The sequence below is a fragment of the Pristiophorus japonicus genome, chromosome 3 (genome assembly GCF_044704955.1).
Source record: "Pristiophorus japonicus isolate sPriJap1 chromosome 3, sPriJap1.hap1, whole genome shotgun sequence".
Classification (NCBI taxonomy): Eukaryota; Metazoa; Chordata; class Chondrichthyes; family Pristiophoridae; genus Pristiophorus; species Pristiophorus japonicus.
The window spans coordinates 265,866,734-265,883,202 of NC_091979.1; the positions used below are offsets into that span (position 1 = coordinate 265,866,734).

The 16,469-nt window shown below is 42.8% G+C and overlaps 1 protein-coding gene across 2 annotated transcripts in view; it reads left to right on the forward strand.

Annotated features, from left to right (window-relative positions):
* The window catches only part of LOC139260266 (G protein-coupled receptor kinase 5-like), a 274,219-nt gene that overhangs the window by 237,005 nt on the left and 20,745 nt on the right, over positions 1–16,469 (forward strand). For both annotated transcript variants that reach the window (XM_070876656.1, XM_070876657.1), the window contains 2 exons: positions 4,283–4,473; positions 16,095–16,132. In XM_070876656.1, coding sequence (XP_070732757.1) covers positions 4,283–4,473; positions 16,095–16,132 — 229 coding nt within the window. The remainder of the gene's footprint in view (positions 1–4,282; positions 4,474–16,094; positions 16,133–16,469) is intronic.

Here is a 16,469-nt window from a genome sequence, read left to right on the forward strand (position 1 = left end):
AATATTGTGTTCAGTTTGGTCTCCTAATCCGAGGAAGGACGTTCTTGCTATTGAGGGAGTGCAGCGAAGGTTCACCAGACTGATTCCCGGGATGGCAGGACTGACATATGAGGAGAGACTGGATCGACTGGGCCTGTATTCACTGGAGTTTAGAAGGATGAGAGGGAATCTCATAGAAACATATAAAATTCTGACGGGACTGGACAGGTTAGATGCAGGAAGAATGTTCCTGGTGTTGGGGAAGTCCAGAACCAGGGGACATCGTCTTAGGATAAGGGGTAGGCCATTTAGGACTGAGATGAGGAGAAACTTCTTCACTCAGAGAGTTGTTAACCTGTGGAATTCCCTACCGCAGAGAGTTGTTGATGCCAGTTCATGGGATATATTCAAGGGGAAGTTAGATAAGGGGATCAAGGGGTATGGAGAGAAAGCAGGAAAGGGATACTGAGGTGAATGATCAGCCATGATCTTATTGAATGGTGGTGCAGGCTCGAAGGGCCGAATGGCCTACTCCTGCACCTATTTTCCAAGTTTATATGTTTCTATGCATGTGCAGAACTCCGGCATGAACAAATTGAAGTCCTTCAATCACTGCCGACCCCCGCAATCGCTGGCCTGACCCCGCGATCCACCCCCCACTCCATGATCTCTCTACCGCACTCCCAGCCCCAACCACGATATCCCCTTGCTCAGTACCTGTACCATCCAATTTTACGTGACTACCCCTTGTCCGGCAAAATCCCTTATCCGGCACAGGCCAGGTCCCGAGGGTGCTGGATAAGAGAGGTTCAACCTGTAGTGCTGTATAATTTTGTCCAACATTGGCCCATATTTTGCGCGAAAACCCGGAACTTGTGATCTGTCAAGGTTCACCTTGACAGTCCATTTGAACCGAACCAAAATTACTTTCGCTGTCACAGAGTTAGGCTATTTGCCCAACGACTGCCCAGCAAATGCCCACAAAACCTTTATGCCTGGCAAAAAACAGGTGTTGGGCCTGCTTTCACCAGCATAAGGGATAAAATAAATCTTGGAATAAAAAATTTTAAAATAAAAAATCATGCACATTTAAAATTTGTTTATGTAAATTTTAACCCGGATTAAAATGTTTAAAATTAGTTTTCAAAAAAGTTAAATTTTTATTGTAAATTCTTCACTAAAGGGACTTTTTGAAAATGGGAACATTTATTTTTATTCCAGTTGTGTAAATTATTTAATTATTTGGGGATTCCTAATGTGCTAATCGGGATTCCATTCGTAAAAGCAATTCCCATAAGCATGATGCGAAATCTTCCTTTCTGATAGGAGGGCTGAGCCCATGTGATCCTGGGGATGCTTCCGAACCACCTGTGTCCCTGGGATCCGTGGGCCTTTACGCAGGCGTATGCCTGCAGGCCCAGGACCCGGAGTCTCCGAAGCCCGGGAGCCAACAGATAGGTTCGGTCGGAGGCCTACCCTGGAGGTACGCCTCCGACCGCAAATTCTGACCCATTGTGTTTTGTAATAGAACTGAACATTTTTATTCTTCAACAGCAGCAATACATAAATGATGCAGGTATCAGTCTATCATTTTAATAATGTTTTGTTGGATTTTAGCTTAATAATTGACTCATTATCATTGGGTTTCTTTTTTTAAATAAAGAGTGTATTGGGAACTATTCATGCATTCTGTTCATGTATTGAGATGTCAACCATTATCATTTGAACTGTTGGATTTCCATTAATCTGGTTAAATCACTTCTCATTTGCCTCTGCCTTACTGTTGAAGATGTATCTGCAGTGAACGATCTGTATCTCTTAACTACGTATTCATAAACAGACAGTATCAACAAATTGGTCAGCTCAATAGAATATATATATTTTTTTAATATGCAGGAAACGCAAAATAAAAATAGAAAATGCTGGAAGCACAGAGCAGCTTGGAGTAACTGAAAGCAAAATGATGGGTTGACTTTTCAGGTGCAACCCTTCATCATTTAAAAAAAAAAATGCATTCTTGAAAAATGATTATTATAGTGCTGAATTTGTGTTTGGAGAAATTTGCCTAGCTTATATTAGTATCTTGAATCTTTGCAAAATTTTTGGAACGATATTTAATGATCTTTTCGCCTGATGTAGTTCAGAAACAATAAAACGTGTCTCCAGAGGATTTTCATGTTACTTCCTTAGTCATATAAATTAATTATCCTGTGACTGAGGAAAGAGCAAAGTCCTTGGTTCATCAACCATCAGCTCATGGTTACTTCTGCTATTTAGCAATATGCTACCTGTTTTTCTTCTTTTAGATTCTAAAAGTATTTATATATATCTGTGAACTGTTTTAAGAAAGTGGCGTGGGAGAATTCCACAAATTGTTTAACCTATACTTTTTCCTGGAGGACATTTTGAGCAAGCTTTTCCAGATTTCAGCCTCTGGCTGTATTTGTTACACTCAGATCAAATATTTAATCCCAATATGTATAAAATCTGTATAAACATAATAACACTTGAGATTTATTTACAGTGCACAAGGTTTAGATTTTACAGGCACTGCACTCCGTATAATTTCTCACTTTAAGTAGATGCTGATTAATACACAACTAGTATCACAGCTGAGAACTTCATCTGTGCGGAGTTAACATTCACCCAGGGTAGCAGTGGAGTGGCTAAGGTCATCTTCAGCATCTGCAGTTACAGAGGGACAATTGACCGAGGTTCCCACTCCTGATCACCGCACTACAACCGTTATTGGAAATACTGTGTGTTGACAACAGATGAAAGTTGGGTCAAACTCAGCACTGGCACTCTTCATGGCTGAATTGTTTGCAACCATCACCAACAAAGCTCAAAATGGCCATTTGAGCCAGGTACCAGAGAGCAACTGATACCTTTGGGACCACACACCCACAAGGAGCCGATGCTTTCAGGAGGGCAAGGGAGGAAATTGGTGATAAAAGAGGAAAATAAAAGTTTACTAAATTTAACAGGTCAGTCCAGATGTGTTTGTTTAATGTAGCATGTACTTTCAAGCCATCTCTTCATTTTGTTTCCCAATATTATTTAGTTTTGGCAATGCTGGGCTCTTCATTCAGGATTCTGTTGCCCTGTGCTGTTGCTTTCAAATTGAGTGCAGACATTGAAGAATGATTACAAACACTAACATGCACAGTATCGCTGTTGGAAGAGTAAAATGGAAAGTAACAAAATACTTTGGTACTGCATATGATCTGCTTATAAGAACATAAGAAATAGGAGCAGGAGTAGGCCATTTAGCCCCTCGAGCCTGCTCCGCCATTCAATAAGATCATGGCTGATCCACCTCAACTCCACTTTCATGCACTGTCCCAATATCCCTTGATTCCCTTAATATTCCAAAATCTATCGATCTCCATCTTGAATATACTCAACAACTGAGCCTCCACAGCCCTCTAGGGTAGAGAATTCCAAAGATTCACCACACTCCAAGTAAATTTCTTCTCATCTTAGTCTTATATGGCCGATTCCTTATTCTGAGACGGTGACCCCTGGTTCTAAACTCCCCAGCCAGGGGAAACATCCTCCCTGCATCTACCCTGTCAAGCTCTGTAAGAATGCTTGTATCAATGAGATCACCTCTCAATCTTCGAAACATCTAGCATAAGAGATGACTTATGAATATAATTTTTGTGAATCTTCCTGGAATTTTTCATTAAGCATGCGTGGCTGATGTCATGGTATATTACAGAGTGGTAAGACGCTGCTTGTTTTGATTGCTCACTGGGGGAGTTCTTTCTTCATTACAATAGTCATGCCATTGAAGGGTGGCATCTAGTGAAGATTGGTTGTCTCCCTATAGAGAAGGCGGAGTCACCTCAATGAGCTCTCACTTTTACTGCGGAGAGAATTTATTTTTTATATTTATGAATAAAAAGACGAGAATAGTATAAACAACATTCAATTCCTGATACATCCATAGCCAAAGAAAACTTTCTCAGTCGGCAAAAAAAGTCAAGACTGTCAAACATGGGAAATGAAGCTCTCATAGGAACAGTTTCACTTAAAAGTTGATGTTTTGTACGCGCCCGGACATTTTGCTAAGACTAGGAGAAATCCTGTCCCTTAATGACTTAAAACTATCCATATTTTTCATGAATATTAATGAGTGTAATAATACCTTGGAATTAAGATTCTACCCATAAACTGCTCAAGCTTTTACTGTCTGTTTATGATGCCATCTGCATTCCCTTAATTAGATGTTGCTTTGTAACGACTACTCATATGGGTATTGTTTAATTAACTGTTTAGCTGTTTGCTGTGTTTATAGGTTAATTTAGCTTATTCTTATGAAACAAAGGACGCACTGTGTTTAGTTCTGACCTTAATGAATGGGGGTGACTTGAAGTTCCACATCTATAACATGGGAAATCCAGGGTTTGAAGAAGATCGGGCAGTATTTTACGCAGCCGAGATCTGTTGTGGCCTGGGAGATCTCCATAAGGAAAACATTGTTTACAGGTGAGAGGAGATTTACAAGTTTTAAATCGCACAAAACCTATAGCTTGGAACTGCTTGCTTCTTCTAAGCTGCACTGCGATGCTTTGTGTCCAATTAAAGAAAATAATTTTGCTTCTTTTAAAATAAAAAAAAATTCTGGTCATTTGGAATGTGATAGTTATACAAGCCAAAGTGGGGACGACTATGAATGCTGGAAAACAACTTGTTGAATTAACATCCCATTGTCCACCAATAGAGTCCAACATATGCCAAAGCCATAACTTGCTGGAAATATGCAGCAGGTCCTGAAAAGAGAAGTTAGGTTAATGTTTGTCCACCTCAAATGTTAACCTTTCATAAAGGGTTTGTATCTGAAACACTGGCCTGCCTGTTTCTCTTTTCAAGATGCAGATAGTGCTTCTGTGCATCTCCAGTATTTGTTGGAGAATCTCACCAGAGGCGGTGAATGACGAGACCATTTCATTCCTTGCTTTTGCTCAGCTTTGTTCAGAATGCAGCTCTTCCCTCAGAGGCACTACTCAGGAGCATCAGTGTCCTCAAAAATGAACATTGTTCATTGACCCTGCCAGGATCGTTCAAACTATCTGTCAGGATAAACAGATTTAATTGAAGCAGTTTTAAAACTGGAATTGCCCTGTTAAGACTACAGCTACCCAAAGATGGAAGAAAACATGCCTTCTTGACCTGCTGCCACAAGTGGTTGACTCAAGCACATGCATCCAGTCTCTGCAGTGGGATAAAAATGAAACCAGAAAAGTGTGTCAATCTTTCATCATCTCACACTTGCCTTACCATGCACTTTAACCAAGACCTCTGATCTGGACCGGTCTGCAAGTTTGGAGGGTTGTATACTGCGACTTACAAATTCCCCTGCAGTTATCATCCAGCTCATCGTAGTAATCGTAAAAAAACTCTCCAAACTTTCTTTTCTCTTCACTGCAGCCTTGCAATGCATCTCATCCAAGCCCAATTATTGTGAGCTGATACACATTGCAAATATCTGTCTGAAAGGATCATGTACTTAAAGAGGAGGATTCTCTTTCAAGGTTTGGTCTCCATTCCTGCGCCTCAACAACTGACAACCGGATCCAGTACACTGGTCACATCAGAACAACCAATCAAACGTAAAGGCATATGACAATCCATCCCAACCAAAAGAAAACTGCATGGCTAAACATCCATGGAGTATTATTTTTTCAAAGCCTTTCTCTTTCCCCCCCCCACCCAAAGAAAAATACAGTAAAGCTAGCTGAACCTGGGAAGATATTCTGAAGCTCGTCCATAACTGTATGTCACTTGTCAATTAATGCATTATCCACACTAACCGAGCTATGTGATGTGATGCACTGATGCGAAAACATTTGCAAGTCATAAATAATAACTGTAAAACCAACTTATTTTCAACAGCGGGTTTTAATAAAATGAGAGTACATTTTACATAGACATGGCACAGATACAGGCCATTCGGCCCAATCAGTCCATGCCGGCTTCTATTGTATCAGTGGTATACTGAAGCTCCACATCGGAGACGAGTAACTGCAGTCCATGTTCCAGCCTGGCAATGTCTTTAAACTGCCTGGCTCCAATTTGAATTCCTGCAGCAAGGAGAGAACTCAGCCACGCTTTGCCTTTTTTTGCACACACCGAACTCTGCTCGCAGCTGTTGAATTTAACTACTGAGAGCGCAGGTGGGAGAGCTTGCACTCTCGAAACATTGAGTTCGGGGACCTCCTGAAGCTGCTCTAAGCCTGTTTGACATCAGACTGGTGTTATACTTACAAGTGTCAAACTCAAGTAGTGTAAAAGTGCCTACTTACTCCAGGGTTCTCCCTGATCCCACTCAGAATTATACCATTGCTTCTATGTCACTGCAAAGCAGGAACCATCTTCCAGCACATTGGAGTTTAAATGTACGCTTAAACTTATAGTAACAGACCTGAATGACTGATGGGTGAGCTACAATTTTTTATCCAAGATACAGGTAACTCCAAACTTAACCGTTGAATTTCTAAGGGAAGTTACCAAGTGAAATTTGACAAGTTGCATCTCAGCTAATCTGATAATGGGAGGGGGCACGGTGCATTAATGTACTCTGACATATTTTCAGTGAGATTTGCTGATTTGCATTTAAAAATATCATCTTGTTGCAATGCCTTGACAATCTGCTTCAGGGTCTTTTCTCATTTAAAAAAAAACATTGTGAGCAATTATCTGACCTTGGTAAATAAGTAGTAAAGCCTCCGCATCCTTATATAGAAAGGCTACTCATCATTTACTTCTCCAAGAATGTCACTGACCCCTTGGCAACAATCAGCTGAGCACTCAGAAAATCAAATGAATAGTAACAGACGAGAAAAGTACTAAAAGTTGCTACAATTATTCTTTCAATTGCTTCTTTCCCATTGGTGTGACAGTGACACCTTTGTACATTGTAATTTGCTAGTATAGGGTAATGATGTATGTACATTGGATGCTCAAGTTTGTACCATCAGACCGAGAAATCCTTGTTTTCATTAAGGGGAGATAATGTGGCATCCTGTATTATCACATACTGATGGGTGAGTTGCAATCGTTTTAATCTAAAATATCGGCAACTCAACCATTGAATCTCTAAAGAACATAAGAATTAGGAGCAGGATTAGGCTATTCGGCTCCTCGAGCCTGCTCCGCCATTCAATAAGATCATGGCTGATCATAGGACAACACTAAAAATCGTATCTTTCTACTGTGATTAGAGAGATGGTAGAATCTTTGATCTGGCATAATGAATGTTGGATACTTCCATTATTTAAAAACAAAAATCCCATTGAATAAGTCGCAGCATGCCTTTTGTTAGCTTATATCACAAGGGACCGTAGACCCATTCATAGAAAGCATTCCTTCAAAGCTCAGCCACAATGCTTCAAGCAATCTCTGACAAGTTGTACTTAAGAATAAAGACCGTTCATTTACTTGTTGCAATCTGTAGTCAGTGTGACGTACAGACTCTTAATTTCCTTGAGTTCACAATGCCTCGCCAATCTGTATTTGTTTTGGAGGGCAGCAAGTTTATAACAAAAGCCTTTTTGTGACGACAATACTTTGCCAAGTATGGAAATATTCATTTCATCAGTATTTTAAATTGATTTTTTTTTAAATTTCAAAATATACTTTATTCATATAAACTGATCGCTCAAATGCTGACTACATTAGCACTGTCACCTGGGACTCACAGCTTTGAAGTTGTTCCTGACAGTCGTGCATGAATGCACTCCTTTATCAGAACGGTATGTGTTGGGAGCATATGGAAAATCTCCAATAGAAACTTTCCATGCACTTTCATTCAGAGTCATGCAACAGGAGACTTTGACCTGTTGTGCCTTTCCAGCAGCGATCATGGACTCTCGAGTGCTCCTTGACATTTATTTTCTAAAATTAGCTCAGGTGGGGACTTAAAACAACCAACTGCCTTGTTAGCCATGAAAGAATAATATACCAAACAGATATACATTTATTGTGGCTTGTTCTGGAATGAATGAATCTTCTAGTGATGAGTCTTAGGGAAGAAAAAGATCTGTGCATGAAAAGGGAGAGCTTTCAGTGAATTAGGAAGGAAATGGAGCACGCCGCCGGGTGATCAGACATGGGGCCCGAAATTCACCAGGATGTAAAGTCCGCCCATTTCTCGGCGGTATTCCGGCGGTTCATAGTTTAAAACCAGCGGATTACCGCTGAGACCGAAGACGCTAGATTTGTCAACATTTTTCCGGTGGTATGCGAGCGATGTGCAGCAGGCGGTATGCAGCAGTATAGTCGATCAAGATCGACTTCCTTGTCGGTGCGGCACTGCACTGCGCATGCGCAATATTTTTTTGACGTTTTTTGCGCAGAGAGCTGGAGTCAAGGGAGAGAGAGTGAGAAGGAGCAACAAAGTATTCGAGGGCCAGTTATTTTCAGAGATTCCAGAGTCAAATAATATTAATAACATCATAATATAATATCAATAACTCATATTTTATAAATAAAAAATCATATAATAAATATAATGGAAATGCTGAAAAAGAAGTCGGAGTGCAGGAACACCGAGAAGGACGGGAGGTTGAGGGCGCCCGCCTTCGACGAGACCAGAGCTACCTGCCCCGCTGGCGAACATAACGGAGAGATACTCCGACCTAACGAAGAGTGGTCGTGGAAAGCCCCCAGCTCCCAAAGGAGTACAACAGAATATGGGACGAGATCGGGGAGGCTGTGTCCTCCACAAGTACCATGGTGCACACCGGGGAAAGGTGTCGTAAGAGGTGGAACGACCTGGTGAGGGTAGCGAGAGTAAGTAATGATTTTATTTCTGCACCTCCCGCGTGCCATGTACCATGTAAATGTAGGTTCTGTGTCACACGGATGATATTTATCCCAAGGTTACGGCGATGTATTTGTACTTTCAGGCAATGACGAGGATCAACGCAGTATTTTGATGTGTGTGTGCGTGTGTGTGAATCTGTCTGTGTGCGATTTTAAATAGATTGAAGATTTTTACTTTCATCTACTTTATTTTCTGCAGAAGAAAATATCTGCAACAGCAACAGATCAGTGGCAAACCGGGGGAGGACCCCAAACGCAAGAACCCTTGACGGAGATTGATACCCGTGCCCTATCTCTGGCCGATGCTAGCAACCGTGCCACCACCGGCATTGGAGCTGACCCACCCACACAGGACGGTCAGTTCAATACAATCCCCGGTATGTGTTGCGGCCCTGTAATGTCATGTAATATAACTGTAACTATAATGTTGGCCTCATGTAATGTAAGTTTATTGCACTGTAATGTTGGCCTCGTGATATACTGCAATGTTGGGGCCATGTAGCGCAATGCATATGTATATGTGTATGTGTATTGTCTGTCTGCAATATGTAATGCAATAATGCAGCAGTGGTGGACATCTAAGTAAGACTGCGCTACGTCACTGTACTATGTACTCATATAACCCTGCCCCCCTCCCCTGGTGCCAAGCACTTTTAAATGTTGTTTTGTACTTCCAGACTCGGAGGATTCAGACCAGACTTCCGCAGAGAGACCAGGCGACAGACCCACTGCCTCCACCTCTGGTGTCACCCAGCCCTCTCTTGACTTCACCCCTGCCAGAGATGATGAAGAGGAAGAGCAGCTCATCCTGGAGCCGGTGGAGACGGAGGAGGAGGTAACAGTTACATCTGGGTCAGCTGGAGCATCCTCAACCATGGAGTCTATATTCAGGGGATACCCCCATGCCTCCTCTGACTCTGCGGGACTAAGCGGTGTGCAGTAATGCACCCCCAGTGTTGCAGCGCCTTTGCTGCAGCGACGGAGGTTGGTGCAGAAAAGGTCCATTGCTGCAAGACAGATAGGAGTGTACCAGGACATGGTGTGTCTGTCACAGGCCAGCGTCGGCATAGGTCGAGAGCTGCTCAAGGCCATGGCTACGATAGCCGCAAACATCGCGGCTCTATCAGAACGACAGTCGGAAGATATGTTGCGTCTGATCACCGCGATGGAGCGAATTGCTGACTCGGTCGATACCATGCGGCAATCGACAGGATCACGACATGGCGCGGAATCCCCCCCTGCCATAGTAGTCGGGTCGACAGCACCTGAGGGTCGGGAGCTGCCAGCAGCTTCCAGCCCTGAAGCCGTGCCTTCCACATCATGAGCTTCTCCTGAGGCCCCATTCATTGCGCCTGCAATGTCTGACCCCCAGCGACAGCAACAGCACTCGGGGTGCACTGCTGCAAGCCGGCTTGGTCCCACCATGGGGAGTTCCGGGCTCGGGGGCAATGGGAAAGGGACAGGCGGGAGTAAGAAAGGGGGGTGAGTCCGAAGGGTGATGGAGCACGCGGTCGCGGACAGGGAAACGGTGCTTTGTTGTAGTCAATTGTTCATTGTTAATTTAAAATAGTTGAAGTTTGATTTTTTTTTAAGTTGTTACAGTTTTTCAAAGTTATAGTTATAAGTTTTACAAAGTTTTAAAATTGTTCTATCATTTTTACATTTTTACATAAACGCTTCAATTGAATTTAAGCACTCTTGTACAATGTCAAACCTTTGGGGTAACGGACATCAGGGTCCCAAAATGCAGCTCTCCACATTCAAGCAAAGCGTTCATCTATGAGCTGCTGATGTAACAATTTTGCAGTGGCATACGCTCCACGTGCCCGCCGCTGTGGTGTTGGGGGGGGGGGGGGGGTCGGGGTCGGGGGGAGGTGCCATGGGTTCATCTGGAAGCTCCTCCTCATCCTCCTCCCCCTTATTTTCCTCTTCTTCCTCCTCCGTCTCCTGCACTCTCTCCTCAGGTGGTCCCGCAGTCCCCTGTGGCAATTCCTGTCCCCGCATGATTATAAATGATGTAACGTGCAGCACACCACACACCACTGTGAACTGAGAAACCTGCTCAGGGATGTATTACAGCCTGCCTCCCGAGTGGGCCAAGCATCGAAAGCGCTGCTTCAGCACTCCAATTGTCTTTTCGATAATATTACGTGTAGCTATGTGGCTCTTATTATATCGTTGCTCAGCTTCTGTGTGAGGGTTCCGCGGGGGGGTCAAGAACCAGGTGGCGAGGCCGTACCCTTTGTCCCCCAGCATCCAGCATTTACCTTGTGGCTCAGACTTCAACAGGTCAGTCACAGTGCTCTCACACAAGATGTGCGCATCATGGATGCTCCCTGCAAAGTAGGCATTCACTGCCATTATGCGCTGCGTATGGTCGCAGACAAGCTGCACGTTGAGGGAGTGGAATCCTTTACGGTTTCGGAACACCTCCGCCTCCTGTAATGGTGCTCGCAGGGCAATATGGGTACAGTCAACAGCACCCTGCAGCTTGGGGAAGCCGGCAATGCGTGCAAAACCCAAAGCACTCTCACTCTGTGCCTCCCTGGTCATTGGGAAGTTTATAAATTCCATCTGGCGTGCATACAGTGCTTCGGTTCCCTGTCGAATGCAGCTTTAAGTAGCGTACTGAGAAATACAGCATATGTCCCCAGCTGGTGCCTGAAAAGAGCTGCATACATAAAAGGAAAGTGCCGCAGTCACCTATATCTGGACAGAGTGCAGTAATGTTGCTAGTACCGGGCTGCAGGTCTGCCTTAATGAGCTGGAAAATCTCATTGATCACCTCTTTTCGGAAGCGCAGCCTTCGAACGCACTGTCGATCGGTCAGGTCCAAGTACGAGCGTTGCTCCCTGAAAATCCTTTTTGGGTAAGGCCTCCTCCTCCTCATCAGTCTGCGACCTCCTCCTTTACCCTGATAATTCTGCTCAATAAATCTTCTCCCATCTGGATCCTGCATTAGACAAGAAGTCAGCAATACAGGCTGAGATATTACGGGCCCCATTCTTTTTAAATCTCCAGAATCTCCTCAAATATCCTGAGATAAACTCAAATGATTTTTCAATGAAAAAAATATTAACTCAAATTGCCTTCTATCTTAATAATGTACTCAGTACCAATAAAAAATACCTTTCCCACTATAAAGTCACTGTTCACCCCTGAAAGACTGAGGTGCAGCTTTTGTTGACTGTTCCCGATTTCAAAATGGTAGCACCGAACACTGCCACCCATTCCCGCCCACTTAAGATCGAGTAAAACCACCTTCTCCAGGGCGGTATGTGTTATGTACGTCACTATGTAATACTTGCCACCAGAGGGCGTGACTGTTGGAGTCCGAATGGTCACCTGCACACACGTGCAGGGCCAGTATAAAAGGTTGGCTGCCATGTTGTTTAGGCACTGTGGAGTTGTAATAAAGACTACGGTCACACTAAGTTTAGCTCACAGTACTCAGCCTCGTGGAATTCTATACACAGCAGTATACAGCTTTGGTGGTTTGTCGGCAGTATGTCATCAAACTTCACTTTGGGCAGTATGCGGATGGTTCTACGTGGCGGACGGTGTGCATACCAGTCGGCAGTATGTCAATGATGAATCTTCCACCGAGCGATATGTCGGCGGTATGTACCTGTTTATTTGACGAAACTTGTATTTTTTGGCGCTAAACGAGTGGTAGTGGGCGGTATGTTGATGAATTTTAGGCCCTTAGGCTTTGCCCTTAGACCATAACACAATCCTGACACATCATCAAAAGCACTACTTAAATAGATACCGAGGGCGGACAGATATAACTCAACACAGAACTACCACATAGCTCTTGCTGTCTTCTCCCTTGCCGTCAGCATAGAAACATAGAAACATAGAAAATAGGTGCAGGAGTAGGCCATTCAGCCCTTCGAGCCAACACCACCATTCAATAAGATCATGGCTGATCATGCCCTTTCCTGCTTTCTCTCCATACCCCTTGATCCCCTTAGCCGTAAAGGCCATATCTAACTCCTTCTTGAATATATCCAATGAACTGGCATCAACAACACTCTGCGGTAGGGAATACCACAGGTTAACAGCTCTCTGAGTGAAGAAGTTTCTCCTCATCTCAGTCCTAAATGACCTACCCCTTATCCTAATACTGTGTCCCCTGGTTCTGGACTTCCCCAACATCAGGAACAATCTACCCGCATCTAACCTGTCCCGTCCTGTCAGAATCTTCTATGTTTCTATGGCGTTTAGAAGAATGAGAGGGGATCTCAATGTATAAAGGCCCAGTTGATCCAGTCTCTCCTCATATCTCAGTCCAGCCATCCCTGGAATCAGTCTGGTGAACCTTCGCTGCACTCCCTCAATAGCAAGAATGTCCTTCCTCAGATTAGGAGACCAAAACTGAACACAATATTCCAGGTGAGGCCTCACCAAGGCCCTGTACAACTGCAGTAAGACCTCCCTGCTCCTATACTCAAATCTCCTAGCTATGAAGGCCAACATACCATTTGCCTTCTTTACTGCCTGCTGTACCTGCATGCCAACTTTCAATGACTGATGAACCATGACACCCAGGTCTCGTTGCACCTCCCCTTTTCCTAATCTGCCACCATTCAGATAATATTCTGTCTTTGCGTTTGCATCAACCCAATGCCACCAGGCAAGAAAGTGCAAAGAACATGTCATTGTGTGCATGCAAAGTTGCACAAACAAGCAAACTGCCCTTTGCATTGGTGGAACTGTTTCTTTAAAAGAAATAAGCAGATATAACTATGATTCAAAACAAATATCAGTTTTGATAAATGTCTGATACATCGGGCCAAATCTTGCTGGAGCAGGAAATCCTTCAGCGTACACCGTTATTTAGACATTTTCCTGCACCCATCAGTGTAACTTGCTGGAAGTATGAGCTGATAAACGGGGCATCTGGGACCTTAGTGAACCATGGGACCTACAGTCTATCTCCTTAACCGATGGGATTTAAGGATTAAGAAGGAAACAGAAGGAGGGTGAGTCAGTCAACTCAGGTATCACTTTCGTTCCCTTTGTAGCAACCCCCGGGCGGAAAACACTTTTGTGCCCAGAAGACGCAGAACAGGGAAATTTCGGCCCTTAAAATTTTATATTTTTAAAATCTCAAACAACAATGCAAGAATGAGACTCAACATTGTTCCATTTCTGGGCCAGAGCGAGTGATTGCATTAACATTTATCCTATCGTTACAATAGTACTTGTGCTAGTATGAATCCTAACTTTCTGCGGCGAGTTTAATCGGCAATTAATGTGCAAATCCAGCAAGTTCTTAAAATAACGTGGAGGCTAAGCGCGAGATGCTGTTTGTGCGTAAATCGACCAGTAAGTTCTGGTGAATCTCAACTCATGGCTTATCTCTTCATCCCCTGAATATGCTGGCTGATTTGCCCATTAATAACAGCATGTGTCTTTAATGCATGATTAATCCAGGAAGATTTGGCCCATAGTCTCTGATTGGATGGTTTCAGATTCAGTGCCAATGTCAAGATGTGCCTGGAAGATTGGGTTTAGACTTAATCAGACAAAAATTAAAAAATGTTTTGATGTTGTCTCACATATCTCCATAATCTCAAATCACAAAGAACACATTCAAATTATCAAAGATAATTAATTGTTTTCTTGTTAGTCTCATGAACTGGTGCATTTTAACTAATCATATGAAAAAATTCATCCAAAGCATCAGAATTTGATGTTTACCTGTGAGATACCAGTTCTTTGACATGGCTTTGATATCGTTGTTCGGTTTTAACAATGTACCACAAGCTTCATAAGTGCTACCTGATTTTTACTTTTAGCTGATATGAAGCTAACAGTAAAGTAGACTGATTTTATGACAATTATTTAATAACCAGAAATTATATATCCAGTTTGACAGAACCAACCAGGAGGAGATCAAAATTACTTGTAGGGACTTGCACCTTAAAAAGCAATACATTGAGTGGTTTGTCCTATAGTGGAATTCCACCACACCAAGTTGAATGACTAGGAGATAGTGATTTATTTTTATATAACTCCCCGACTCCCACAGATTGCACACAGTTTTATTAGGAAATAGTCAGTTTTATGTGCGAGTTTGAAGTACCGTATATACTCGCGTATCCTACGATCTCACGTATCATGCGACCCCTAAATTTTCGTCCCCAAAACATGATTTTATCATATATCTCATGTATCATGTGAGTCACTTTTTTGAGATACCAGATGCCACTAGGCTAGGCTTTCAAACAAGTTTAACAAGTACCCAACACGTAACAAGTACCCTAACACATAACAACGATCGAATACAGACCTTAACATGAAACATCGAGTGGATTCTGCTGTGAAAGCTGTTTGCGAATCGAACACCGATGCAGCAATCATTCCAGCTGGCTTGACTAGCGTCGTTCAGCCACAGCCTCTACTGTGTTTGCGGGTAAAAGAAGCATGAGCTGAGATAGATGGAGCCTCTAATAATGCAGCAAACTTCAGAGGGAGTTGTGGGTGGCGATCTCTAGACCACAGCAAAGATACAGTACAAGTGACAATAGAGGCTGCAATCCAGCCCAGGAGATACCTGCCGAGATTCAGCGTGGATACGGTCTGCTTAACAGCCTAATCTTGGCCAGCACTTCACACCCGCAAATTTTGTATCTCGCGTATCATGCGACCCCCCAAATTTAGGTTACAATTTAGGTCTTCAAAAGTCGCATGATACGCGAGTATATACGGTACTTTCTTACGTCAGTGCTAGCCACAAATGGGCATTCACTTGCCATTGTGACAGGAAAACATATCGGGTAGAATGAGAGTGACAGCAGCGTGCTGCTTTGCATGCGTACTGCATGGGTGTTTAAAAAGATAGACTGGCCTGCATTGGGTCAAATTATAGTGTTATCTAAACTGGCAATTCAGACCTGACAAAGAGTCTGATTTTGTATTTGACCCAAGTTAAAACATCGTCAGCTAAGAAAACATGCACCAAGTATTGACCCACTGCTGTGACTGAAGGAGGAATGAAGAGCAGTCTTGATGGGACAGAACCATATAAAAATTAAGCCTAATTTTTGATGCATTTAAGGGGAAGCTAGATAAACGCATGAGGGAGAGAGGAATCGAAGGATATGCTGATGGGGTTGGATAAGGAAGGGTGGGCAGAGACTGGTGTGAAATATAAGCAGTGGCGTAGATCGAAAAAAGAAAAGACATTGAGTTTTTTGCTAAAGTGTAATGCAATAATCTTGTATAAAATGCCCACGGATGCGTAACTTTTTATATTTGTTTAATTTTATCAGAGATTTGAAACCTGAAAACATACTGTTAGATGATTATGGTAAGTTCTGTCAATGTAATAATTGTAGTGTGGTTCAATGTGTTTGGATTCTGAGTCAACTTTACTGACTTTCTGGCAGTTAAATTTATTATTTCCCCTGAACTCAATTATCAGTTCTCTTGTATTCAAATGTATATGTGTGTGTATATATAATCTAAACATTTATAAACTACTCAGCCTGTACACCAGTTTATTACGGTTTAATTATAAATATATTTTATGACACCATGGGTACAATGATATCACCTTGTCCAGTTATTTACTATTGATTCAAAAATAACATCCATTTTACATGCATTTTATCTACAGAATGCTGCAGAAATATCAAGTTCTGATT